The sequence below is a fragment of the Akebia trifoliata genome, chromosome 13 (assembly GCF_017979445.1).
Source record: "Akebia trifoliata isolate Shusen 1 chromosome 13, ASM1797944v1, whole genome shotgun sequence".
Classification (NCBI taxonomy): domain Eukaryota; kingdom Viridiplantae; phylum Streptophyta; class Magnoliopsida; order Ranunculales; family Lardizabalaceae; genus Akebia; species Akebia trifoliata.
The window spans coordinates 12,843,915-12,871,435 of record NC_141387.1 but is presented as its reverse complement, the minus strand read 5'-3'; the positions used below and the strand labels follow the sequence as shown (position 1 = coordinate 12,871,435).

Sequence of the window (27,521 nt, the reverse complement as noted above, 5' to 3'; positions counted from 1 at the left end):
TGATCACATTCAAATGATCCTGCAAGTATTCACATTGAAATGATACTGAAAAGATGTTTACACTTAATATAATCCTTTAATATAATTTCTTTAATTTAGAACAAAGAAACCCTAATCAAGTGTAATCTGGGAGTATTAATTTACAAAAAAAGAAAAAAAAAAAGTTGACTCCAATCAAAAAGATATCAGTTAAAACCCATGAAGCTATTCCTAATCATCCATTTTTTTTTTCCCAAATTAATTACTAATCAAAATCCGAGTCTTCATCTTCTTGATCCTCGCCACTTTCCTGATAAGTCAAATGTTGATGCCAACAATGCTTACAACGTATGTACAAATAAACGCTCAAAAACCAAAAATAATATATATTTTTTTTAAAAGAACCAACAAACAACTTACCTTTCTCTTTATATACTCCGCCATGGCCTCGTCGAAGTCTGCTCGTTTTTCTGTAGCTATGTCATAGTATTGAACTTTTTCCTGGAAAAGCAAGCAAAAAAGGATAACCAGTTTGGCTTTGATCCTCATACATGAGAACAATTTTTCTTAGAAGTATAAGGAAGAAAATCGCAAAAACACTTATTGGCACCCAAGGTTGCATGCATAAAGCTAGCAATGAGTATGCTACTAAACTATAGAGTAAAATAAATCTGTTAATTCATCATTGCATTTGATACAAATAAATAATTTTTTAAAAAAAATCATTGAAGGGCATGCTAAAAGAAACCAAATTATGTTCCAAGTACAGAAAAACAATTACCTGCATTTGGATTTCAAGTTACACAATTTTCTATTCGAGGATGTACAAAGACAAGATGCAGTAGTCTTTGATCAAATTAAAGTTATAGCATGGGATGTGTTGAAATTATAGAAGTAAACATAGTTAGAAAGCCTCCATGGAAAGACTGCACACTCCTGGATTAGCTAAAACATAGAAATCCACTTCTAACCAACTCTCTAATGGGATCTATTACATAAGCAAGTCTTCAAGAGTAGTTTCTCTTCTCCATCCATGCACTTGATAGTGTTCATAAAGCCCCTTCAACTCCAAAAGGCTCTCAAAATTATTCATAAATTGTCAACTAAAATAAAGAATTACTTACCATCAGAAATGTATCTACACTGTAAGAAAAATTAATTGAGCCCTCACATAACTTGGACCGTAAACAATTGAGATTAAAATAGTGAAAAAGAAAAAAGGAACCGTTTTTCATACAAATCAATTTCACAAGCTGGCCGTGTCTTGGCTGGTTTACATCCCAAGATAAAGTCCTGGTTCCTTGGGAGTGCTATACAGAATTGGCATGTAAAGAAGCTCTAACAATTGTTCAGTTTAAAATTACCCTAATTTACGGAGAAGGTAAGCCTATTCCAAATGCAAAAAAATCACAATTATCTACTCTGGCTATGTAACAAAGACACATATGTGTGTCCGTCTGATATGGTATACGAGTTGGACACTGACCACCAATAATCCATTACGTCAACAACTCCATACAGGCTACAGCTTATTCCACAAGTTGAGAGACATTTATTAGAATACTCTAGTTCACGTTAAGTATATAATATAGAAAGAAGAGAGATTTACTGGCAGACCTATCCATCACAATTTTATTATAAAAACGCCCTTACTTTATCAAGTTGGTTACTGAACAAACTTTACTTAATAAAATCATGCTAGCATGATTTTATAATCACTAAGGGCCATTGAGCCCACATGGATTATCAAATTTGCAATCCAACCAGTGTTGTCAAATGCGGCCGCATATGCTATTTTCAAAATAAAAATCGCATATGCTGTCATTGCATACACCCAAAATATGTCATTGCATAATATGTGACGGCTACTGTCCATGCAGAATTTTTTTATTCTTTTAGCTTAAACTCACTTTTCTCCAACAAATACCCCACTTCTACCCCCCCCCACTCCTTTTACATCTCTTCTACATTTTAATCTCTTTCTTATTCTCACAAAGCCTCCGACTCTTAAATCTCATTATATTTTCTACAACATTCTCACACAATTATAAATATTTTTTAAGCTCTACTCTACACTATTATACTCAAAGTTCAAGTGTCACGCCCCAAAAACTCAACCCGAATCCCCATGATTCCCAAGTTGAATCCAGAGGCATGATATATAATCCATATCATGATGGTCAATATATAAACGTAAACGACAAATAAATAACTATATGTCATACCTGATAATTGCCCAACAAAACAGATTTGTAACTTCAAACATTAGTACACTTGACATATACTTAAAATAGTAACGACATAATACCGTATTCGTTGCTATATAAGAAAATAACAACAAAAGACTCAAACCTAACTCTAGTTCAACACTCATCAGTAGTACCCATGCTCTTCTCCTGGAAGTTTGGACTGATCATTTGTAAAGTCATGACAGTGAGTCTCCTTAGAAGGATCACCTAAATCAGGTGTGCCTGAAATTTGTGATGTCGTAGGGGTGAGTAACAGGGGAATTACCTAGTAGGGGAATCTTACAATTCTAAATAATAGCACCCTATATGCAGTTTAAACATTCTAGGAATTCGTAAATCGTGAATTTTTTATATTTAACACATAACTGAAAATAATTGAACACCGATATCATGAAATCTAGCAAGAAATTGAAATTCAATTAAAAATCTAAATAAACAATTTTTCATAATATAACATCAAATAATAGAGTATTATAATAGAGATTTGAGGGTCACGACTAATGTGAACATCTCAATCAAAATATGATTATTCCAATACTTCACCAGTATGGAACCCCACCGTTAGTTCATGATTCTATGGCCAGCCTCTACCACAATTTGGGTAACTATTTTCCGGCTCAGGTTGGCCGTTGACTAAGGCCTTAAGAAACGGGCCAAATCAAATAGGTCATTCTTTCTTGACTACTCTAGACTATTAATGATCATTAACTAGTCATCTTCATCTATACCAATCTGGCGTGCATGTGATCCTCGATAATCTCTATCAATCATACAACTATCTACATCTTGTTCTCTATTAAAGATAGAAAGTAAATTCCCGGATTTCTGTTGTGATGTGTTCTTATACATCCCATAATACATAAGAACTCAAACAACGCAACTGTTATCCTAGAATAACATATCGTTCCGGAAATATCACATGTTATTCTTTATAGGTTTTCACAATCTCTTTAATAAATCACTAAAATACTACATATAAGTATTTATTTTCTTTTCAAAACGTATTGAAAGTAAAACATACACGTGTTTTAAATACCCAGTCCACTCTTAAATATCCAGTTTCATTTCTCTTTTCTTTTTCTTTCTTTCGTGTCTTACACAGTCTATGACTGAAGCATTTCTCTTATCTTTTCTCTCTCGTGTCTTATACGGCATACGCCGAAACATCTCACTAACTGGGTAATTTAAAAACACGACAATTAATTGAGAACTCGTTCTCATATTTATTTTAATAAATTACTTTTCTTACCCAACTTTTTAATTAAAAACATTTCTTGGAAATCCATCACCAAAATGATTAAAGTATACTATCCACTAGTTTAACTTATTCAAAATCATGCATGTCTATAAAAATGAGAACAAAATATATGAATTGTGTGTAAAAACAACTCCTCATATATTTGTTGTACTTTTCTTTTTGACAAGTACAAAATACGTATAAAGTTCGTATAAGTAACAAATGTTTTGAGCATTCAACTTAATATGCAGTGTAAATTTATACAAAAACAACTTTCATAGTTGTTGTATTTTATTTTTAACATGTATAAATACGTATAAAACACGTATAAAGTAACTACAAACATGTAATAAATTATTTCTAAGCAAAGTAGCACTAATTAATATTCTTTAAAATCATAAAAACACTAATATAAATATCTATAAAATGTGTGCATGTTGTTGAGAATAACTACAAACCAATATTTTTTTTTTTTTTTCCAAACTACTACAACAGAAAAATATAAAACAAATTATATTTTAAACTACAAAATTTAGAAATTCTTTTCTTAAAATATTCTTAAGGCTATCAAAAAATTGAAATGGCCTACCTCCTTGTTTTTCTTTCTTTTCCTTTCCTTCTTTCCTTTCTCTTCCTTCTTTCTTCTTATTTTTCTCTTTCTTCTTTCTTCTTTATATAGAAAAAATCAACTAATATAATATCTAGATATTTTCAAATGATATATAATATTTACATTTTTTTTTTTTTGAAAAGTAAATTGATTTAATATTTACATATTTCCAAATAGTATCTAGATATTTTAAATATTTAGATAATACTAAAAAAATTTAATTCTTTTAGAATTTCCTAAAAAATGGACTTTAGTCAACTTGACTTAGTCAAAGTTGTTTGACCACTTGAGTCAACAGTGGTTGACTTGGTTAATAATTTATTTATTTATTATTATTTTTTTTTGGGACATTACATCAAGTCTCAACTCAAGTCACTCTCATTCTCAACTCTCAAGACTTAAAGACAAAGAAAACTACTCAAGAATCAAGATTCAAGTTCAACCTTCAAGATTGATCAAGAATTCAAGATTCAAGTATAATTCAAGTTCAAAGATCAATATTCAATATCAATACTTGAGAGAGTTGACTTTGTATGACTATTTCTAGTGACTTAAGCATTTCTCTTTTGAATATTTGTATGACCATTTCTATTTGACTTATTGTTGACTACTTTTAGTCTTATACTTGCACTTTTTTAACTTGTGAATTCTGATTTATGAATGGTAATAGAATTATGATTTATTTGAGCACTTTTTAATTTATTGTGCATTTTTCTAGAACTTTTCAGCATTTTTTTTAGCATTTTCTGCTATTTTTTAAAGCATGTGCCATCGCAAATGCTATGTGTTGGTCGCATATACTATTTAATAACATTGTAACACAGCCTTCTAGATTTCATGGAAAAACCCAGATTCAATAAAAAATAAAAAAAATAAAAAAAATCATTTTTGAGCTTGATCGAAGGTGTTGAAAATGGATGGCTACCGAACTCCCAAATTAAAAACTGAAATTCAAGGGTGAAAATTAAATTTTCTTTTTTTAATTTGTTTTTTCAAAGTTCTCAGAATCTTTTCCTTTATAACCCTGTGGCATTAGATCATGTTTTTGGATGCCACAAATTGATGAGGTTAGGATCCACTCCAACGTATGTAAAGTAACATTATTATTATTTTTTTTTTTGATAACTATAAAAATTTTATTAGAAGAAAGAAGATAAAAAAGACGCTGAGATAGCTAGCCCCTGAACAATGGGAAAGAAACAGAAGAAAAAACAAGCAAACCAAAAAAAAGAAAAATACACTTCCGACGGAGGGCTACAAGTCACATATGGTATCCTCACTCCAATTTGAATTGTATGACGTGGATCCCCACTCCAAGGTTTGCTGGGTAATGAACTTGATAAAGTAAGGTTTGGTGGGTAACAAACTTCATATAGTAATGTTCCCTTGGAGTTGTCATAACTCCAATGGAGTTTTTGTAATAAAAATACAACAGTTTGGTCTGCCGGGTAAATCTCTCTATAAAGAATGTATGTAGATAATATATCCAAAAACATGAATGTATATGGACAAGCTAATGTATTTTGAAATCATATAAGCCATAAAATATTTTAACTACGTTTTTTGATGGTGAAATGTGTAGGGAAGTGCCTAACATGTGTGTATAACACTGCCTGGATAGGTGATGAGCAGTATCCACAATTTTAGATTCCAAAAGATGCAATATCCACAGCAACTGTTTTGGATTCTTTTATTTTTTACTTTGTTAGAGTTTAACTATATATATTAGTATGTATAAGGGCATTATTTTCCTTTCACCTTTTAAAATGATATAAAAGTAATAGAGGAGGCCAAGCTCGTCAAGTTCATTCCTCTCTCTCTCTCTCTCTCTCTCCCAACCTATGTTCTTTTCTTTCTACATAGCATGGTATTAGAGACCTTTTGATCATATTTTCCTTTAATTTCTTCCTCTTCTCTACAATCTTCTTCCCTCTATTCAGTTTTTTCCTTTCTTTTATTTCCAATTTTGTGCCTTAGAAGGTACAAACACCTTAGACAAGGACTTCAACCCTAGGGTTTGATTCAAAGAGGTGCCACACCTCCTAAAATTAGTATTTAAAGTATTTCAGCCTCTTTATGGAGTGAATGGTGACTATTGTGACATATTCCAAGGGTTTTAGGTGTTGTTTGGTGTAGTTCGGGCAGCTATCAAGTTTTTTTGGGTGCTCTGGTTACTACAGAATGATCTTTTGGTGTTGTTTTGTGAATGTGAGAATTACTGCAGGTCCTCAGTGATGGTTTCAAGTATGTATGTGTATGTGCAATTTGGTGATTGTGAAGTGTGCTTGGGCCTTTTCATATATGGAATAATGATTTGTTTGTGTGGGTGAAGTATGGAGAACAAGTCTAATATGATAATGCCATCTGATTTATTTAGTGTTCAGATGACATTTATCGAGTTGAATAAATAAGCTCTTACATTTTGGACTCAGACCTTAAACCTAACATGACTAAAAACTCTGACATTTTTTATCTTGAGATACAAATCCCTTCATTTACTAATACTCAACCAATATTTTGACCATAACGTTTTCAAAATACATCAAATCCGCAAAAGGTTGGATTCATGGGATAGGTAATTTTTTTTTTTGAAAAGTATAATATATTGATCAGAAAGGGAAGACAAGAAACAAAGAGGCCGAGAAAGCCTCAAGGAAGAACAAGAAAGAAAAAAATAACATTAATAATTACAAAGGGAGTGCCATCTAAAAATAAAATCGTCAAATGTAGTTCCCGCGAACTCTATATTCTGCTTTGACCAAAGGTATAACAAACCCAAGATCTCCAAGAAACCTGCATGAGAGCTACTATTCTTCTTATTGAACACTCTGTTGTTTCTCTCATTCCAGATCCCCCAAGCGATAGCCGAGGGAAGCAAAGCCCATAGGATCTTTTTCCTGGTGTGGAAAGCGTTACTGGTCCATTCTATTAACGAGGAGAACTTACGAGGAAGGACCCAGTTAAAACGGAAAAGACCAAGAAAAGTTGACCAAATATTATACGAAAAAGAACAATGGATTAATAAATGATAAACAGATTCCCCATCACACATGCAAAGGGGACAACAATTGGGAATGATCCAACCCCGCACAATCAAATTATCCAACGTAAGAATCCTACCAAGAGAAGCCAACCAAACTAAAAAAGATACTTTAGAGGGAACTAACCTGGACCACTTGATTGACCCCAATAAGGAACTCTCTACGTTGGAAGTAAGCCCCTCATAGAAAGACTTGACAGAGAATCTTGAATCCTTAGCCCTAACCCATTCCCACTTATCCTGTTCGCTTTCGTTGAGATGAACTGTATGCTTGAGATCAAGGAAAGATGTCACCTCACTTAGCTCCCAGTCATTAAAATTTCTTCTGAACCCCAAATCCCAAGTAGGATCAGACTCATTGCCAACCAAACACTGCTGAATAGAACGGTTCTTATTAATTGAACAAGCGTACAAAGACGGGAATTGGACTGCCAAAGACGATGTGCCGCACCAGGTATCCTCCCAGAATTTGATTCTATCTCCCGCTTTGAATCTAATCCCCTTCTCAAAATCCTCCAACCCTTTTAGAACCCCTTTCCAGACACTGCACCCATAGGGATCTTTAGCCTCGCCGCTATACCAGCCTAGCCTCTTCTCCCCATACTTGGCCCTAATAACCTTCCTCCACAAACTACTCCTCTCTTCGCCAAATCTCCATAGCCATTTTCCTAACAGAGCTCTATTAGCTACTCTAAGCCCCCTAATGCCCAGCCCCCTGTTCTTCTTGGGCGTGCACACCACTTTCCATCTGTTAGGATAGGTAATTGGACAACCTTTCAAACCAAACGAAAAAATCAACCTAATAAGATAAGTTTTGACTCCTAAAGATAAGATCTAAAGAAAAATGATGTGAATAGTACTTAGACCCAAATCAAACTCTTAAAATAAACTAAAAAACAACTTCAAACTAGAGTAATAAATCTAACCAGGTTAAAATTAGCTCTAACAAAAATAAAAGTACTAAAAATTAAATCTGGACTCAAAACAAGTGGAAACCCAAATAATTACATGATTCCTCTGGAGTCGCTGATTATTGGCTTGATTTGTGTCCCGCACGAAAATAAACAACCTACCTTGGCCCATGCTGACAATTGAGATTGCCCTAGCTAAAAAGTAAAGCATGGAAAAATTCATCAAAAAAATTGCGGCTGACAAACCTCATATTTCATTGTCTTCCACTTCTCTCCGCATGCCTTGCCAATCTGAAGAATGGGAGTATCGCAAATTTCGTAGTAAGGAGAAAAAACCAATAGATTCTATACATAACTCAAACAAAATAAATGCAACATACATCACGCATCGATTTGACATCTGGATTCTGTTCTTGGTATTCCTTACGAAAATCTTCCCTTCAAAATCACAATAAGGTACTGTTAAATGCATACCTCCTTACAAAAATTCTATGGCTTACACAACTCTAGAGAAAAAACTCAACATCATGTTAGCATGTACTAATTCAATGTTTAAATTGAAACAACAAACCATTGTTGCTATAAGAGAAATATCTTTACCCTCAAAAAAGGAAACGTAAAAGGAAAAAAAAAAGGTCCTCGAACAAAAATGAACTAATTCGCTAGTTGGAGAAGCAAATGCTTAAATGGTCAATACCATAAGCTATTCAGAGAAAATTAGCACTTTTTTTTCATTGTTTTCCCTATATTTGTTCTATTTGCAACCAAGAAGGAAGGCAATGCATTTCAAATGCACCCAAGCAGGCAAGCAAGTATCTGATTGAAAAAAACAGGCACCAAGTATTGCTAATTTCAAAACTAGGACAAGGAGAGGGAAAAAAAAACTTGAGATTTAATTAAACTAAAGAAAAGAGATCATTGGCTTGACAGCATGATTCTGTTATGGAATATCATGCAAAAATCTACCCTTAAAATAACAAAACAATATCAGTTAAACCTGTGAAACAAAGATTCCATGGCCTACATTACTCTAAAGAATTGGTTATCTATTTGTTGTTCACTATAGCATGTACTAATTCCATCTTTAAATATAAAGCATCCTCCATGAAAATCATTAAACCAAAATCACGCCAAGGTTCAGTTAAGTCCATACAATTACAGAAATCTTATGGTATATATTACTCAGAGAAATGCTTATCTAAAGCTTGTTACAGTTGCTATAGGTCTTGAAAAGAGCTTCCTAACGAATTTGATACAACCTCAATCTTGTGCAACTCAAAATGTGTCCCTCTCTATGTTCAGCGAAATTTGCAGATCATGGAGTCTATATGACATGACCCTTGTTTTCTAAGAGTGGAACCCTCAACCACTTAATGTGGCAACCTACTTTTTCGGTTGCATCATTCTCCTATTGCAGTAGAACTCATCATTGCATTCAATTAACAAATTTACGTGAAACAAACTATTTTTGGAGCGTTCATGATTTATCAACAGATTTCAGTTGTGTTTGTGCTGATGATTGTTATATTGGGCTTTTAATACCTATATGAAGAGTTAGAGAAGGCTTAGTCGGTTGCAACTTGAATTCCAAATACTTCTAGGGTTCCCTTGTTGTTGAGAGTGGAGTTAGTGATCCCCTATGGCCTGACTGATTTGGTGTAAAATTATAATATGCCCATTGGTAGGTGATTTTTTAAATTATTGGGAGAGGTAATTATTGTAGGTGATTATGGTGGAGTGTCCTGTATTTTAGCTAGTGTGAATTGAATAGTGGCTGTGTTTGAACCATTGGTGATAAACATTTCCAGATTGCACTTTGGGATCTACTATTGACCAGTCTCTATCTATTGGTAGATCTTAATCCTTACAAATTACAACTTTTAAGTTGAAAGGAACAATTAATACGTGGCTGTTAATGCTATCCATTAATATGGAATTAAGTGACTTGGGGATTGTCTTGACCTCCAGATGATGATCTTCCATTTGGTGAGTGGGAAGCTATTAATAACACAGTTTTGGGTTAGCTTTCATAATCCATAGGGCTTCAGATGTGAATGGCCTATTAGTAACACTGTCAGCTAAATGTATTATAGTCAGCAAAAATGTGGATCGTGTATATATATATATATATATATATATGGGACGTGGTTAGAGGACATCTAAAACTGACAACTATTCTTACACAACCACTCGGATGCTGTCCATTTTTTTGATGTTTTCTACAAAATCACTAGATGCCATTTGATCTTGTAAAATGGATGGCATCCGAGAGATGTAAAAATAGTTGTCACTTGTAGATGTCCCCTAAACGCGACCCTATATATATATGACAACATGATGAGAAAAATCAGTTTAAAATTTTCAGTGGAAGCATCAATTAATCTGGACCTTTCAATATCGCTTGTAATTTTAATCATTATTCAAACTAATTCTACAGAATTGAAAAGGCATACCTTTCAATGTATTCGATGACGAAGAAATATGAACGAAGACAAATGACCTCCAAATCTCAGTGAATATGCTTCTCGTTGATAAGGTACTTTTTCGGTTTCTTCTATATTGGAGCTTGTATGCCTTAAGCTCTCTAAACTATCCCTTTTAGTATGTGTAAACAAAAAACATTTTTCTTTTTCTCGTGTGTTTGTTGGAGCAGTCCTATACCTTTTTATAGACTTCATATCTTTTGAAATTAAAACACCCTAAGAGCTAGGTTCAATCCATGTGGATCTTTCTTGTCTCAAAAGATATCCTAAATCCTTTTGGATTCTAAAAACAAATATTTAAAAATCAAAATATATAGGATAAAGGGAGAATGATATAAATGAATCCAACTTTGTTGGAATCCTTATTTTATTTGATTTTAAGTGGCCTCTCTTAGTAGAATCATCCCTCACATTAAATCATTCCTTAAGTATTTAAACTTATCCAAATAAAATAATAATGAAATGTCCAAACTGCCCTTAACCTTTATTGGTTAATAAAACATTAAATAATGGAGCTTGGGCATTTTTTAAGTTTACACATTGAAAACAGAAATTAAGTTCTTGTACGCCGATGACACATAATAAGTCATTAAAAAATATTGTCTTTGCTAAATGTAATGTAAAGAAACTACTACTACTATTGAATTGAGTAAAATAGTTGCACCCGGGCCAACTCTAAGCTTCCGCACCACTGGCAGTGAGTTTTTTGTCACCGACTCCTTGCAAGGAATTACAAACAAACACAATGCATATAGAATTTATAAAACAAGAGTTAGTGGCCACATCCAAAATATTTGATTCTACCATTGTATGAATTTGATTATATTTCATAACCTAAAGTGGTATTTTTTCCCTTTCTTAAGGGTTGACAAATAAGCACCACATTTTCTCTTTCATTAACCTGTCTTGTCCACAGTGAGAACATTTTCCTTTTTCATTCTTTTTGTTGACATCAAGTCTAGAGCTGGTAACCTTCAAATTTCCTTTGCCATCAAAATTACCCTTTTCTCCTTACCTTTTTGTTTTCTTAAAATTTCTTTTGTAGTTTTTTGAACTTTCAACAATCAAAGCTGATTCTACTTTACCAGATTGCTTCTTAAGCAATATTTTAGCAATTATAAGCGAGTTTGACAACTCACTTGTTGTCATTTCAATTCTGTCCATCTCATAGTTTAAAATAAAGGAATTGAAAGACTTGAGGGAGTGACAGCAACATGAGTCCAATATGTGAAATAGTATCCAACTCACTTTCAAATAATCCAACTAATTTAGGAGACCTATCATTTTCACATGTTTCCTAACCAGTGTTCCCTCTGACATTTTGCAATCAGAAGTGTAGTCAACTATTCATACCAAGCCTTCCGACTTTGTTCACCAAACATCTCATAAAGATTGAGCAAAATGTTAGAAGCTTTTTCAATCTTTTCATGTTTACTTTGCGAAATATTAGACATTGGGACCAATATGTAAAACTTTTGCTAATTCATTCGAATAATCTTACTGCTTGAACTCTGCTTTTGGGTTGTTGTAGCATGTATAGGAAGGGTTGGGCTTAAGGGTCTTCAGGCATAAGCTTAATTTTCCAACAATAAAGATTATTTTTAGTTTTCGCCTCCAGTCAATGCAATTAGGACCTATCAATTTCTCGTCATTGAGATTTTCAACTAATGAGTTTAGACCATACATGATTCAACGATCTAAATAACCAATAAATTTGAATTTAGCATACCATTCATATTTATCATTACACATTAACTATTTATTCAAGGATAATACGATATTAATAGTTTTGTTGACTAGTGAAAATAGTTAGATATCGAAATCCGAATTTACTTGCTATTATAACCCCACCTCCAAATTAGGTGGATCGTATCTATCCATTCCTATTCAAATGATTTGGGAATTGTTGATTTCCTATCCAACCTCAAAATTATCAAACTCACATTATGGCATTTTCTTTACCATTAATTCTACTTATCTCTACTCATGCATCTTATCTCGATCTTGGTGAATAATAACCCTGCAGGTTTTTTCAGAAACTCTAGGGGTTTAAGATAAGGGCATACCCTCTCTCCTTTGTTGTTCATGTTAGTGGCAGAAGTGTTGGGGCATTTCCTTAAGAGGGCTTCTAACCTAGGTAAGGAGTGATGGCACAAGCGTGACACATTTGCAATTCGCCAATGATATGTTAGTTTTCATGGATGCTTCAGTGGATCAAGTGACATACCTAAGGGGTGTGTTAGGTTGCTCTGAGGGGGTTTCAAGTGTAAGGATAAATTTAAAGAAGAGCAAGTTGTTTGGGGTTGGATGCGCAGGTGAGGTTACAAGATGGGCCACAATGTTCAGGTGTTAGAAGGAGACTTCACATACACTTACTTAGGCATGTCGTTAAGGGCAAAGGATAAGAGTAAGGTTATCTAGGAGTCAGTGGTGTAACGTATGGAGAAGGGGTTAAGTTCTTAGAAAGCCAGGTACTTGTCTAAGGGCGATAAACTCACTTTGATCAAAAGTACCTTGGCTAGCATCTCGATTTACCACCTTTTATCATTCTTGATCCCTAGGAGTGTTTAGGCAAAATTAAATCAATTGATTAGGGACTTCTTGTGGAATGATAAGGATGGGGTGCAAAAATTGCAAGTAGTCAAGTGACAAGTGATTTGCGACACTAAAAGAGTAGGGGTATAGGCATTAAGGGCTTTAGAGTGTCTAACTCGATTTTGTTAGGGAAATGGCTATGAAGATTTGGAGTTGAGACTACAAGTTTGTAGAGGAGGGTGACAAGAGGGTAGTACGGGTAAAAAGTGAATGGTTGGGAAAATAAGGAGGTGAAATCTTCTTTCGGTTGCAATGTGTGGATAGGAATGATGAAAGTAGGTTTGAACTTCAGGAAGAGGATTAAATTTAGAGCGCGAAAAGGGGAGAGGATCAGGTTCTAAGAGGATTGGTGGTGTAGGGCTGCTCATATTTGCATCCAATTCCCTAGGCTTTATCAAATTTCTGGAAGAAAAGGTTCGTCTTGCGCTACTGAAGCAAACCTCGAGGGAAATATGCATGTGGGATTTGGGTTCTAAGAGGAACTTCAATGATTGGGAGGTCCGGGAGCTTGTGAAACTTACAGAATAGCTTGATCTCGTTCATAGAAACATCACCTAAGAGAATGGAAGGAAGTGGACTTGCACCAAAAGTAACATCTTCTCTGTTAGCTCTTTCAAGGCAGCATTGACGGAATCTCCCAATTCTGTCCACTTTCCTTCCATTTTCAGTTGGGGATCACTAGTTCCTAGGAAAGTGCGCTTCTTGGTTTGGCTAGCTACCCTTCACATACTTCCTACCATAGACCTTATTCTTAGGGGTTTTGTGACCCCATATTGCTACTATATTTTCCTTTCTAATGCGCAGTCAGTGGACCACATCCTTCTTCATTGTAAGCTTCCCGCATCTGTTTGGTCTTACTTCCTTCCACTTTTCGAGATCCACTAGGTGATTCCTAACTCAGTGGTGGCTCTTTTCCAAAGTTAGGACTAGTATTTGTCCTTTGGGAAGAAGAAAATCTGATGCAATCTCTTCAAGATAGGATATTTTGCTAGAGGTCCTTGGGCTTCTAATCTATTGGTGCAAACTTTTACGGATTTGATAGGGATTTTTTTTAGGATTTTGTATTTCGATGGGATTCCTTGTGTGAGGGCTAGCTACTTTTGTTTTCCTTTTGGTTGGTCATCTCAACCGACTATTGTAAATTCTTCTTCTTTTTCTTCTAATAAATTTATACTTTCTTGCACTCATTGATTAAGGCTCCACTCACCTTTAGTGTAAGGTGACCTGACCAGGCTTCAAAAAGGTTTTGATGACTCAAGGTGAATATTAGGGAAAGGAAAGCAAAGTCCAACCAAATCATGAGCGCTCAATAGCAAGACTATGCAAATGAAGGTCTACCAAGAGTTATTGATAGATAGTGAGTTCCATCAAGGACAAAATGCAGGTTGTTATTGTTAGCTAAACCACATCTTGCTGCCCTCGACTCGCTCATCCAATTCGCTCCAATAGACAGGCATGGTTTGTCAAAGCTCAAGTTAGATTGGAATATGATGTCCCACAGCAATCTGAGTTTGTACTCGGATCGAATGATCAATCTTTTTATCCTCATAACGTGAATAAACTTAAAAAGGCCCAAAGCCCATTATTTAATGTATTTTCTCAAGCTCATAAAGTTTAAGGGTTGTTTGGCCATGAAATTATATTTTAATTGGATAAGTTCAAATCCATGATTTAATGTAAGGGATGATTCTACTAAGAGAGTCCACTTAAATCAAATAAAATGAGGATGCCAACCAAGTTGGATTCATTTGAATCGCTTCTCATATCCTACATTTTTAATTTTTAATTATTTTTTTTTTAGAATCTAAGAGGATCTAGGATATCTTTTGATATAAGAAGAGAGATTCACATAGATCGACCAGGAGATTAGGGCTTTCTAATTTCAAAAAGATATTAAGTTTATGAAAGGATAGAGAATTACTCCAACAAACGCACGAAAAAAAAAAGAAAAATATAGTTTGTTAGCACACACTAAAGGGGACGATCTAAATAGCTTGAGGGGTACAAGCTCCAATTTAGAAGAAACTAAAAAAAGGTCGGTCATTGACAAGAAGCATATTCACTGAGATCTAGAGACCATTCGTCTTTGATCATATTTCTCCATCATCGAATCCTTTTTTTATAGATCAAAAGGTATGTCTTTTTTATTATGTAGAATTGGATAGAATAATAATTATAATTAAATTTGATATTAAAGGTCCCTATTAATCGAAGCTTCCACTGCATTTTTTAAACCGATTTTTTCCATCAGAAAAGACGTGTATATGAGCTCCTTGCTAGGTCAAGGGGTGAATATGAGCCTAAATGGCTGAAATCATTAATCAATTGACCATTCCATGTTAACTATTGCCTATTCCTTACTTCAGAGAGAAGATGACAAGCGACTTGTTATGCAAATATCGATTCCAGAAAGACCTCTAATGACTAATGAGTGAGCAAGCTCATCCTGGCCAAGTTGGTAAAGGTTGAGCCTATCTTTCAACCAAAGTTGATCAATCTATTGAAAGTCGTGGTCCTGGTGTTGAGAGCAACGAATAACTATATTATACTAATTGTAATAAGTCTAACCACACGCATTAAACTTAACCAGTTCCATGGTTGACTCCCTTGAGTTGAGGGGTGCACGCTTGTCTACCATTCCAAACATAGTGAAACTTCTTCTGCATCCTTGTCTTTTATCAAACCAGTATCTCAGGGCCAGCATCTTCTACAATACCCATAGCTAGCTTATATATGACAGAAGAGCAACTGCAAGAGTTGATTACTCAGTGGAATTGTTAAACGGGTGACCAGATTGCATTCATCCACCCATCCGACCACACATAACCTTCTAGCATAATGTTTTTGGCCATTTGGGTATCGAGGCCTCTGCTCTTATGCCTTCAACTGGCTTTTCCTCTTGGATCATTGATTAAGGAACCACTCGCACTAAATGGTATGTATATTTGATTCCATTCATCATCTTCCTACACCTACTTCCATTTGTGTAGTTAATGGCTCCTTATCCCATTTTGCTAAACGTGGAACAATTTTTCTCCATTGTATCTCCCTAACTTTACATGTTCCTACCAATTATTTCAATTAGTCCCATCACTAAAAATTTGAACATCTCCATGCATAACGATACTCCTAATTTGTAGAATATCAACAAAATCATCATCATCATCAAAGCCTTATCCAAAAGAATTAGGGATAAGTTATCTTGACAATTTTTGAACCATCAACCTCCATTTTTATTTTTATTTTTGTGTGTGTAGACGACAGCCCTAACAAGCTTGGCAAAGGTGGTTTCTTGACAAGCTATGAATCCCACAATGCCACATTCTCAAAAAACTATATATATACTCAAAAACTGAAAGAATGCAACATGCATTACTTTAGCTAGTTGTGAAACATCTAAACTTTTGAGATGGAAGCATTGAAGGTTTGGAAAGAGATCGGATTTTCCAATACTGCATCGCTTGAATTGATAGAAGACAATGTCTTAGATAAAATTGAACTGAGGGACAAGATTTGATCAGCTAACCCCAAAAAACAATCCTTCAACAAATATCCGACAAAATTTAAACAATGCATTTTCAAACATTACAATCATAGGAATATTTCACCTCTCCAAGCTCCCATCCAAACTTCTATCACGTACTTTTTCTTCATGATTCTCCTCAAGACTTGCCCGATCCACTCCAAATCTCCAAAGCCACTTTCCTAGAAAAACTGCACCTAAAACCCCCTAATGCCTAATCCTCCATTCTTCTTAGCAGAAGAAATCAATTGCCACTTAAACTTCGAGCTACCTTCTTTACTATTCCATAGAAAATCTCCAATCAACTTTTCAATGATTGCTTCAACAATCGTAGGAATCAAAAACAGGGATTAAGCGTAAACCAAAATGATTGCCACTATGCTTTTGATCAATGTCAATTTGCTTCCTTTTGATAGGTACTTGGCTTTCAAAGAACCAACGCTCTTTACTCTCCTTTCAACCACTGGATCCCCATATGCTTATGCTTTAAAGGGTGGCCCAGGTAGGAAGATAGAAAGTATCCCACTTGACATCTAAAGGACCTTACTAAAATGGTCAGGCTTGGAATTGGTTTAAATTCAAACACTTCACAATTCTTCAAATTGATTGGTAATCCTGAGATCATCTCGATGCAGCAAAGCAAGCCATGAAAGAATCTCAACTGTTCCAACGACCCGTCCAGGAATATTAGAGTAACATATGTAAACTGAAGGTGTGAAACCTCATGCTGTTCTCCTTCACTAAAAAGGAAAATATAACCCCATTAGCACATGCCTATATAAAAGTCTTCTATGAGCTTCCCCACTATGACAGACAAGAAAGGAGATAAAAGATCTCCTTGCCTTAGACCTCGAAAGCTCTTAAAAAATCCAGTTGACATCCATGGACCAGAATTGAAAAAGATGTTCAAGGAAACACATTTCATGACCTGATGAGGGCATCAGAGATCATAGCTTTCCTGGCCATAGGATTTATCAACAAAGATAGAAGAAGACCCAATCCTTATGGATGGGTGATGGCCTAATTTGAGTTGAAGACCTCATGGCATGCCATCATGAAGACTCCACCCTTGGAAAGATACCTATTAGTTGTGTTTGAGAGCATGGGAGCATCATGGACCTTTTCGATTAAGTCGTATTTTAGTTTAGTTTTATTTCTTGTGTTTAGTTATTGGGCCATGCTGGTGGACTTTTTACTATAAAGTGGTGGGCCCACGTTTATATTTATTATTATTATTAAGTGGACCAACCACTTAAGTGATGATTTAATTTAGTGTGGGCCCCACATGAGTGACCGTACAACCTGGCTCATTAAGAGTTTGAGTTGTGCTTTTAATTTTAAAAGGGTATTTTGCATAGTTTGCCATATTTTGGCTTTAGGATTTTCTCTTTATATAAACTATGTTATGCTGGATTTTAATAATTAGAGATTGAATAAAATTTATACGTTTTTCCTGATATTGAGAGATTGGATGTCTAGCGTGAACCCATTGTTTTTCTTGATGTGATTCTAAGGTAGGATCACTTTTCATGGTGTGAAGCCAAAGCAATACTCATTTATCTTCTTATTCTCCATCTTCTTGATCTTCTTTAGATTCTTTCTTTTTTCTTGTCACTAGAACATGCTGTGCAGATATTTATAGCCACCATTCTCTTGGCCGAACACTTTCTAAACCCTAATTTCATCATTAAGAACCTATGGCCCATAATCTACATCACATAATAGTATTCACCGATCCATACATCTACCTCACAGATCCTATTTTTATCCCCAAGTATTCCCAGACCTAATCCCTTGGCTGAACCAACCATTCTTCCAATCTCCCAACCAATCTATCCCATACCCCTTGAAAACCCTGCTGTGATTTTTTTTAGTCTTTAAATGCCCAACCGAATCCTCCATAACATCGAAACCCTAAACCCAAAATCCTTCCAAACCCTCTAAAATCTCACTTGAACCTACACCTGCCATCATAAACCCTGCTGTACAAAATCTAGCACTCACACATCCTATCTTAACCCATTAAACAACCATAATTCCTAACCTGTACCCTATTCAACTATATTTATATACCATACCATCCGTCACCTTTTTAAACCCTATTAATTGTTCTACATGGTACTCAAAAATATTGCTGCTAGTTTTATTATTGATAAATTGATCATATGCCTATTTTAATAAATTCTTAAGCTATCAACTTTAAAAACCCTTTGAGGGTAAGACTTCCTTGAAATCCCTAGGATATCAAGAAACTCCTAATTAGATATTTGACTTGCAGCCCTAAACTAGTGGAAGACCAATCTTCCAATAGCACCCCCTTTTTTTTAAAGTATAAATGTATTAAGAAGAAAGGAAAAAGCAAATACAACCAGCGGTCGAGATGACCAACCGAAAGAAGGCTCAAAGCCAACTGTTACAAAGAGACTCCCATCTAAAAATGAAGTCCTCAAAAAATACACCCTTAAACTCCGGACATAGCTTGCACCAAAGATAAAGTAGCCCCAGAACATTTAAGACTAAATCATGAAAAGAAGTAGCCACCCCTTTAAAGATTTTCTTGTTCCTCTCCAACCATAGCCCCCAAGTAGTAGCGAAAGGAAGAAACCTCCAAAGAATTTTCTTTCTCCCCATGAACATGGAACAATCCCAACTTTAGAATAGAGATAACAAGAAGTAAGGAATTGCATTAAAAATTTTAAATATCCCAAAGAAATGATACCAGATGGAGTACGAAAAATGACAACACATCAAAATGTGATCCATAGACTCACCATTCAAATGACAAAGATAACAAAAGTTTGGAGTCACAAAACCGTGATTGATTAAATGATCAAGGGTAGGTAACTTGTCAAGAGTTGTTAGCCAAGTGAAAAAATGCACTTTTGAGGGATCCTTCAAACCCCAAATGAATTTGAAAGGGAAATGCAAAGAAGAATTGGTAGGAGTTGACATACCAGTGGCGAATGAACTAACAGAGAAGTTTAAACCTTTAGTATGAGTCCACTCCCTCCCATCGTCTTCCGTAATCACCTAATGAATATGATCAAGCTGAGTTGTTAAATCTTGTAGGTCTTGCAATTCTCAATCATTAAAATCCCTCCTAAAACCCAGGTCCCAGCCAGGCTCGTTTCCCACAAGATTCAAAAAAGCAACACATGGTAGCCTTTTTTTTAAGGAAAGGTTATAGAGGCAAGGAAAGCAATCACAGAGCACTAACTTCCTTACTCTCCTAGCCCAACTTTCATAATTCCTTTCCACAAGCTACACCCATATGACAATTTGGCTTCCTTACTCTCCAAGTCATTCCAACTTTCTCCATACTTAGCCTTAATTATCTTTCTCCAAAGACTAGAAGCTTGAAGTTCATACCGCCACAACCACTTACCTAGCAACGCCTTATTGGCGATCCTAAAACCCATAATACCTAGGCCCCCATCCTTCTTTGACTCACAAATCACTTTCCAATTAACTAGATGCATTTTCTTGGCCCCATTCTTATCATGCCACAAAAAGTCCCCGACCAACTAATCTAATCTCTCGTCCACTCTTTTTTGGCATCGCAACCAAGGAGAAATGGTAAACTAGGAAAATACTTTGTTTTCCACGAGCTTAACTTTTTCTCCATTCGTTCGACCACCAAATCTCAAATGGACTAAGTCATGTACTCTACTCCTAAAGGCAAACCTAAATACGACGTTGGAAGAGACTCCCATTGACAACCAAACATGGTGGCCTACCTAGGAATTCCCATATCGGCCCCAACCCCAAACAGCTTGCTCTTTCTAAAATTAATCCTTAACCCCAAAACCGCCTCAAAATAACAGAGCACTCCCCTCAAATACCTCACCTCATCATCCCTTGCATCCAGAAAAACCACTGTATCATCCGCAAATTGGAGGAATGACACATTCGAACCATCCTGACCCACCGAAAAAATAGAAATCTACCCAAGTTTAGACGCCCTACGAAGAAAACAGCCCAACACTTCCACAAATTAAAACAAACAACAATGGGAAAAGAGGGTCTCCTTGTCTCAAACCCCTTGAACTTCTAAAGAAACCAATAGGACTACCATTCACTAGAACCGAAAAAGATGCCAAGGTAACACACTTCATCACCCACTCAATCCACTTGTCCCCAAATCCCATACAGTGCATCAAGTATCTCAAAAAAGCCCAATTCACATGGTCGTATGCCTTATGCATGTCAATTTTACAAAGTAAACCTAATTTACCAGATCTTCTCCTAGAATCATTACACTCGTTTGCTACTAGGACACCATCCAAAATTTTGTCTCCCCTTTACAAAAGCCCCTTGCTCCAACCCGATCAAACCATAAATCACCTCCTTTAGCCTATTAGCCAACACCTTTGCTATTATCTTATACGTAGACTCCAACAGGCTAATTGGTCTAAAGTCCGCTAAATCCCTAGCCCCTACCTTTTAAGCCGTAGTCCAAGAAATTCCTTTCCTTGAGATCCCTAAATACATTCGTCAAATCCTATTTGATTGTAACCCAACACCTTTTAAAGAAAGCCATAGTAAAATTGTCTAAGCCTAAAGACTACTCCCCACTTAACGAATTTAACGCCCCCTAACACCTCCTCCTCCTCAAAACTCCATTCTAACCAAACCTTTTGATATAACGATATTGACCCTAGCTCCAGAAGCTCGGGGACAGGTCTGAGCACTTGATCCTCAAATAATTTCTTATAAAACTCCACAGCCCTTTCTCTAGTCCTCTCATCTCCCTCCACAAACTCCCCATCAATTGCTAGACTTCTAATATGATTTTGACTCCTAAAATTGGCCACCTTATGGAAGAATTTTGTGTTATTGTCCCTTTCCTTCAACCGATTGATTCTTGATTTTGTTTCCAACTCACTTCCTCCATCAACCTACCTTTTGAAATTTCACTCTTAAATAAGTTCTTTTCAACTTCTCTTCCCCTAAAAGCCTAACACTTTCCTCCTTATGACTTACTTTAGAACCTAATTAAGATTTACTAGATTTTCTTATTGATTTATGATTGCATGAGTACTTAATTTATATTAGAATTGTTTTTAGTGATTTACTTGATCTCAAATTCATCATTCTAGGTTAGTCGTCACCGTCATGCATCATGACGCATCCATCCTATCCATTTCTCTCAAAACCTATACGACCCAGTAAATATTGAAGGAATTCCCAAATAACATGATTGTATGCCTTTTTTAGCTCTACTTTACACACATTCCTTGATCTCCCCAACCAAATTCTCGACTCAACACTTTCATTTGCAAATAGAACGCAGTCAATGATCTGATAACCTATAATGTAAGACAATGATGCCTAGACTAAAGATGGGTCTAAGATAAAAAAAAACAATTCACTAAGAGTATCCGCAATGTACAAGTTAGTGAATCTGTTAGTGTCAGACTCACTAACTTTGTCTAGTCAAACCACTCCAATGGACTTGTTAGTATACCCATCAAACATGCCAAACATTAAAGTCTTTGTTAACTGTGGCGAGCCAAGCATCATATTAATTCCTTCTTTTTCACTCAAAGAATATATTTGAATAAAAAAATATTAATTTAAAATTTAATCAAAGGTAAGATGTAGACTAGTAAGTACATTGAAGGTGTTGAGTTTGTTAAACAAACTAATTTGTTAAAAAGTGCCTAGCATATGATAAAAGTGTCTACGTGGCACATTTAACATGTAAATTTTAACATCTCCATAGGACATACTCTAAGATAACCTAAAAATATTCTAAACCTAACTAATGACCACGATGTCCTCACCAACCTATAATAAACACTCCTTACTCTACACCAATGATACCATGCATGACCTTTGCGGTGATTTTGTATGATGAACCCACCGAAATGATTAAGCAGATTAGCCTAAATTTGACATGTCATATGCTACTAGCTTTTTAGGACCAACACTACAAACATTTTATTTGAGCAACAATAGAGAAAACACCTTTCTTGAAAAAATTTAACCACCAACATCAAGTCATCTCAAATTATATCCTAGCACTTTTGGAAGAACAACATTTAGATAATCCATCTGGCGTAGATGAATTTTCACTACTCACGGAAGACAACGTTTGGAACACCTCATCTACCTCCAAAAGGTCATTTCAACCAAATATGCTCTACTGAAATGACATCAAATCCCAAATTATTCGAACAAGGTTGATCTATATGAATCTTTGTGTACAAATTCTTTTAGTGTTCCACCTCCCCTTCCCAAATCCCCCCTTGCCATTTTAAAACTTCCCCATCATTTCAATCATTTCACACTGGATTTATGTTTCCACCAAAATTCTTCCATGGCTGTAGTTTTTTGGAACTTCACTCTTAGTTGAATCTCCACACTCGTTCCCCCAAAGATAATCTTTCCTTTTCCTCCCACTTATCTAAAAGTTAAATTTCTCCCATAATAGCTTTCTTTCTGGACTCAATCTTTCCAAATATTCAACTTTTCCTTAAAACTTTAAGCTTGCTCCCAAAACAAAATCTTGGGCTACCAAAAAAGGAAAATGAGTTCCACCACTCTACCACTTTCACAATAAAATTAGATAGATAGAACCACTTGTTCTAAAAGAGAAAATGAGTCGGATGATTACAAATTATCCAACCTCGAGGGCAATTGGAGAATGATTATATGCTGGATTAGGTACTTTGATGTTGGACGTTTACAATTTTAGTTAGAGAGTCTTAAGCAATTTCCTAATTCTAATAGGATTTGTTTATATTTATTAGTTCTAGCAATATTTCTAATTTCTAGTTTTAGTAGTAGGATTTTTATTTCATAATTACTTTAGGAGTACTATTCCTTGTTAGTTTCTAATTTGTTTTCAAATTTCTACTTTTTTGTCTAAATCCGTTTTTATTCTTTAGGCTATAACTTGAAGTGTTTTTAGGTGTCCAAATTGAGTTATAATAGGTTTTGAAAGTTGGTATTATATTACTTTTTAGTATTTTGAAAGGTTTCTAAGTTTTTATGAAGGAATTATCCATGTAAGGAGTTTAAAAAATGAAATTCAAACAATTCAAAAAACATATCAATTCAATTTCTCTGTTCTTTCTCAGTTACTTTCTACCTCTTTGCTTTATTTTTTTTCCAAGCTATTACTTGTTTATATATTGATTCACATGCTTTTGCTACGTCAGTACTAATGAGTGATATACTGAGATGAAATGCTCCTCACAGTTACTTAGACTAGAAAACTATCCAGCTAGGGCATTCTAGAATTATCCTTATTACTTGCCTTCCAAAGACAACTCTAATAATGAATGTCGATTTACAATTTCGCCAAATTGCCTCATACTCCTAGTGATAGGAGTGTCTCCTTTCTTTTTAGATAAAACTTAGTAACATTAAAGTCTCTCCTCTAAAACACTATGGTTTATCCCAAAATACAGCAAAATCGTCCAACTCATCCCAAAATTGTCAATGTTCTCATCCTAAAGTTGGACCATACAACCTTGAAAATACCTATGTGAAATCACAAGCCACACAGTTGCATAAGGACACAAAGAAAGCCCCCAACAATTGATCATCCACATCACATATTCTTTTTTCCACATAAAAATGACTCCACCAGAGGTTCCTACAGCCAGCAAATACTCCACCCAATATTTCTTCCCCTCAACTATGATGATCTTATTATTGCACTCAGAGATTGGACTCTTGAAGGGTAACAAATGAGAGGATTCCTAAGCCTAATCAAAGCTTCCACTGCTCGGTTTGTCTTATCCCCAAAACTCTCACAATAGAATTTGAATTTTCATAACTAACACAAGAAACCACCCCTTCCTTTTTGAGTTGCCTTATAAAGTGAGTTTAAAACATTAATATGTTGTTCTAGATTGCTAAATCATATGACAATGGCACTCAAACAAAAGAAAACAGTTAGAAAGATATACTTTGAATCCAAAGCAAATAATTATTTATGGGTAGAAGGAGCAACTAATAGTATTTTATCTTCTACTTCTCCTTTCTTAAAGTTAAGTGCAAAGATTTCACTCACAAAAAAAAATGCCCCAAAAAGTGTTAGGAGGCCTAGACAACCATCCCAAACACTTTGGCACTAATTGCCACAGTAATACTTTTCTAACTCAGCAGAAAATGTAGATAAACCTCCTCCCTGCAGCTGAAGTCCCACCTAAACATGAATTTGTCAAAAAAGAAAAAAACAATAAAATCTCTAAACCAGTTGTAGATCTTGTACCAAAGAAAAATAAGTGTTTGACATTGAAACTGATGTCTTGCATTGGATTCTCCTTCCCTTTAAGGATTCTCATACCTCTATCTTACAATAGGCCCCAAACAAAACACAAGGGATTTGAGTGCCAATTCGAAAAAAGTCGATAATACAATGGAAGAGAGTCAAATAGCTACCAAATAAATTAAAAAAGTGGGCTTAGATTTTCAAAGTTAACTCAAAAACCAAGAGATGGTTATCTAATTCACATTCAATAGGCCCAGTGTGTGAACAGGAGCCTCTCATGCCAGTCACACCCAAAATCAATTGTCTGCTTCATTAGTTTTACATGTCGAGAAATGCATCATTAGCTTTACATGTCGAGAAATAATCTACTATGATCATCCTACAAGAGATAATTTGATCAACAATTGAAATCTTAATCAAGACCTTTGTCCAAACAAAGAAAGCTAGCTTTGATGGAATTTTGGAACCAAAGATGAAGGAACTGGGGACTTCTTCTACACTCACTTGTCATCGACTATAGGATAAATGGTGTCATGGATACATCTCATGAGGTCAACCATGGAACCAACCTCCTAATTTTTTTTCCTAAATCCAAGGGTCTCAAGAAACCCAACACGGTATCACACCATTAAATTCTAAATTGCTGGCTTTTTTTTGTTCGAGATGGAATATAGGTCAAGAACCTAAACCATCAATAAACATTCACCACACCAACATTCTTCCTAATATCTCACCCTATTACATTTGCTTACTTTGAAAGCCACCCCTTTATTAGATCTATCAACCCATCATGTATACCTATATAAATCCCACATCCATGTGCCAATCTAACCATGTCACTCTCCCATCCAAAATTCCTACTTCCAGATTCAGTAAATATCATTCTCCACTGAAAACTATTAGATTCCACTTCAAATTTCTAAAGCCTCTTACCTACCAATGTTAAATCAAGAGCTTTAAATTCCAAAAACCTGACTGACTACATGATATTCAGTGCAGTGTTCCCTATCATTCCATAGAAATCATCTTATTAATTTATCAATCTACTTCGTGACCCACTCTGTCCTCGACCATATAGTGTGCTCTAAAGGAAGCCCGAGGTATTATAACAAAAATTCCTCACCTCACACCTCCTAATCCTTGCAAGACAATCAATGTTGGGTATAACTAATAATGCATCATGGTGGAGACATTACTTCACTTTTGTGAAGAGGGCTGCATCTGTGGTAAGGTTTTGCCCATTTTCACGCCTTTTGTGCCCTTAAATCAATTCTTTCTTTGCTTTCCAAGATCCAAGTTTCAACATTTTCCAACCTTAATTCAACTAAGCATGAAAAAAAAAAGAACTCTATCTCAGTTGGGACTCATGAACTATCAGTCACAACATAACACATATAGAACACAAAGAAAGTAATAGAAGTGAAATAAAAGAGAAAAGCAGAGACTTTGAGACATACAAGAAGTAGAAGAAAGCAGTTGGGGGTTTCTTGGGCTTGTTGGCATCCTCTCTCTTTGTTTTCTTCCTTGGCTTCACTTTAGGCTTTTTTGTTGAAATGGGTTTCTTCTCTTTCTCACTAGTAGCAGCTCTGCTTTGTCTTGCTGTCCTCTTCATCTTCTCTGTCGATTTTAGTTTCAACTACTCCTTCCTGGAAAGAGAGAAGTTAGGAAACAATGTAAACAACCCCACACAAGGAAGAAAACATGTACGAAGCTAAAGACTTCAATTACTTCTCAGCCATCTTTTTGTTTTTCTCTGCAGATAATGGGAGAGATTTCAGGGTTATCTTGCCCATCTCTCCCATTGTTGGGTTTTTTTTTTTCTTGTTTGTTGGGCTTTTGAGCTTCGTTGTCTGTCGCAATGTGAATTGTAATTTTGACTAGGCCTGTCAACGGATGCTAATTGAATCGGATAGAGGCATATCTAAATTCAAATCCGGAAAAAAAAAAATTGGTATCCAATAATATCATATTCAAATTTGAATGATAAATCAAATTACCTGTATCAAAAAGAAAAGAACCCTTGATTTTTTCCTCAAATCCAGCCATCTTCAACTCTTGATGTTTCATCTTCAACCCTCATGTTCAACATTGATTAAAAAAAAAAATCCTTCATTTTTTTTCTCAAACCTTGACGTTTGAACTTCAACTTGTAAACCTCAAGTAAAGTTGGGTTGTTGGGTAGTAAACAAACGTGATGGAGTTTTGAGAAGAAAAATCAATGGTTTTCTACAAATAGTCGATTGAAAAAAGATGGATTTAAACTTTAAAGAGATTGAAAAATGACAGATTGGCAACCACAACAAAACAAGGGTTTTTTGGCTTGAGGTTGAAATGATAGAGAGAGAGGATTGCTTACCTAAACTGGTTCACCGTTCGGTGGAGAAGATTGTCGTCGCCGGCTGTCACCTGGTTCGTTAGCCCTAACTCCTTGAAGATGAGATGAAAACTCCGGAGTTCGAGAGTGGAAAAGATTACCGATGTCCGTGTTTTCAAAACTTTTACTTATCACGCCCTTAATTTCTTAAATCATTTATCACCCCCAGTTAAAGATTAAGACACACTCATCAAACCTTACAAACTAGGGGTGCACACTGGATTGGGTAAATCCGATAACCAAACCAATCCGAACCCTTTTGGATTGGATTGGATTGGTTTGGATTGAGCATG

At 35.3% G+C, this 27,521-nt stretch overlaps 1 protein-coding gene across 5 annotated transcripts; it reads right to left on the bottom strand.

Moving 5' to 3' along the window:
• On the bottom strand, nt 1-27,369 carry LOC147387907 (high mobility group B protein 14-like). 5 transcript variants are annotated; one of them, XM_086421711.1, is made up of 8 exons: nt 27,211-27,358; nt 26,852-26,929; nt 26,583-26,737; nt 26,312-26,500; nt 8,407-8,464; nt 8,273-8,317; nt 400-480; nt 1-289 (listed from the first exon to the last, which is right to left on the bottom strand). In XM_086421711.1, exons 4-8 carry the CDS (start codon nt 26,464-26,466, stop codon nt 245-247), a joined length of 384 nt encoding a protein of 127 aa, XP_086277837.1. In that variant the 5' UTR covers nt 26,467-26,500; nt 26,583-26,737; nt 26,852-26,929; nt 27,211-27,358; the 3' UTR covers nt 1-244. The 5 variants fall into 5 exon arrangements, with proteins under 5 accessions (XP_086277837.1, XP_086277836.1, XP_086277834.1 ...); XM_086421710.1 differs by lacking the exon at nt 26,583-26,737 and having other exon boundaries at nt 26,852-26,921; nt 27,211-27,361; XM_086421708.1 differs by lacking the exon at nt 26,583-26,737.
• Between the last annotated feature and the right edge of the window lie 152 nt (nt 27,370-27,521).

What these genes read in the sequence shown, in the direction of transcription:
- LOC147387907 (XM_086421709.1), bottom strand. Translation starts at nt 26,466, where the DNA reads ATGAAGAGGACAGCAAGACAAAGCAGAGCTGCTACTAGTGAGAAAGAG. An exon ending in GGAAGACAATGAAATATGAG is followed by an intron (nt 481 to 8,272) that starts GTTTGTCAGCCG and finishes TTGCTTTTCCAG; the next exon opens with GAAAAAGTTCAATACTATGA. An exon ending in CGGAGTATATAAAGAGAAAG is followed by an intron (nt 290 to 399) that starts GTAAGTTGTTTG and finishes TTGACTTATCAG; the next exon opens with GAAAGTGGCGAGGATCAAGA.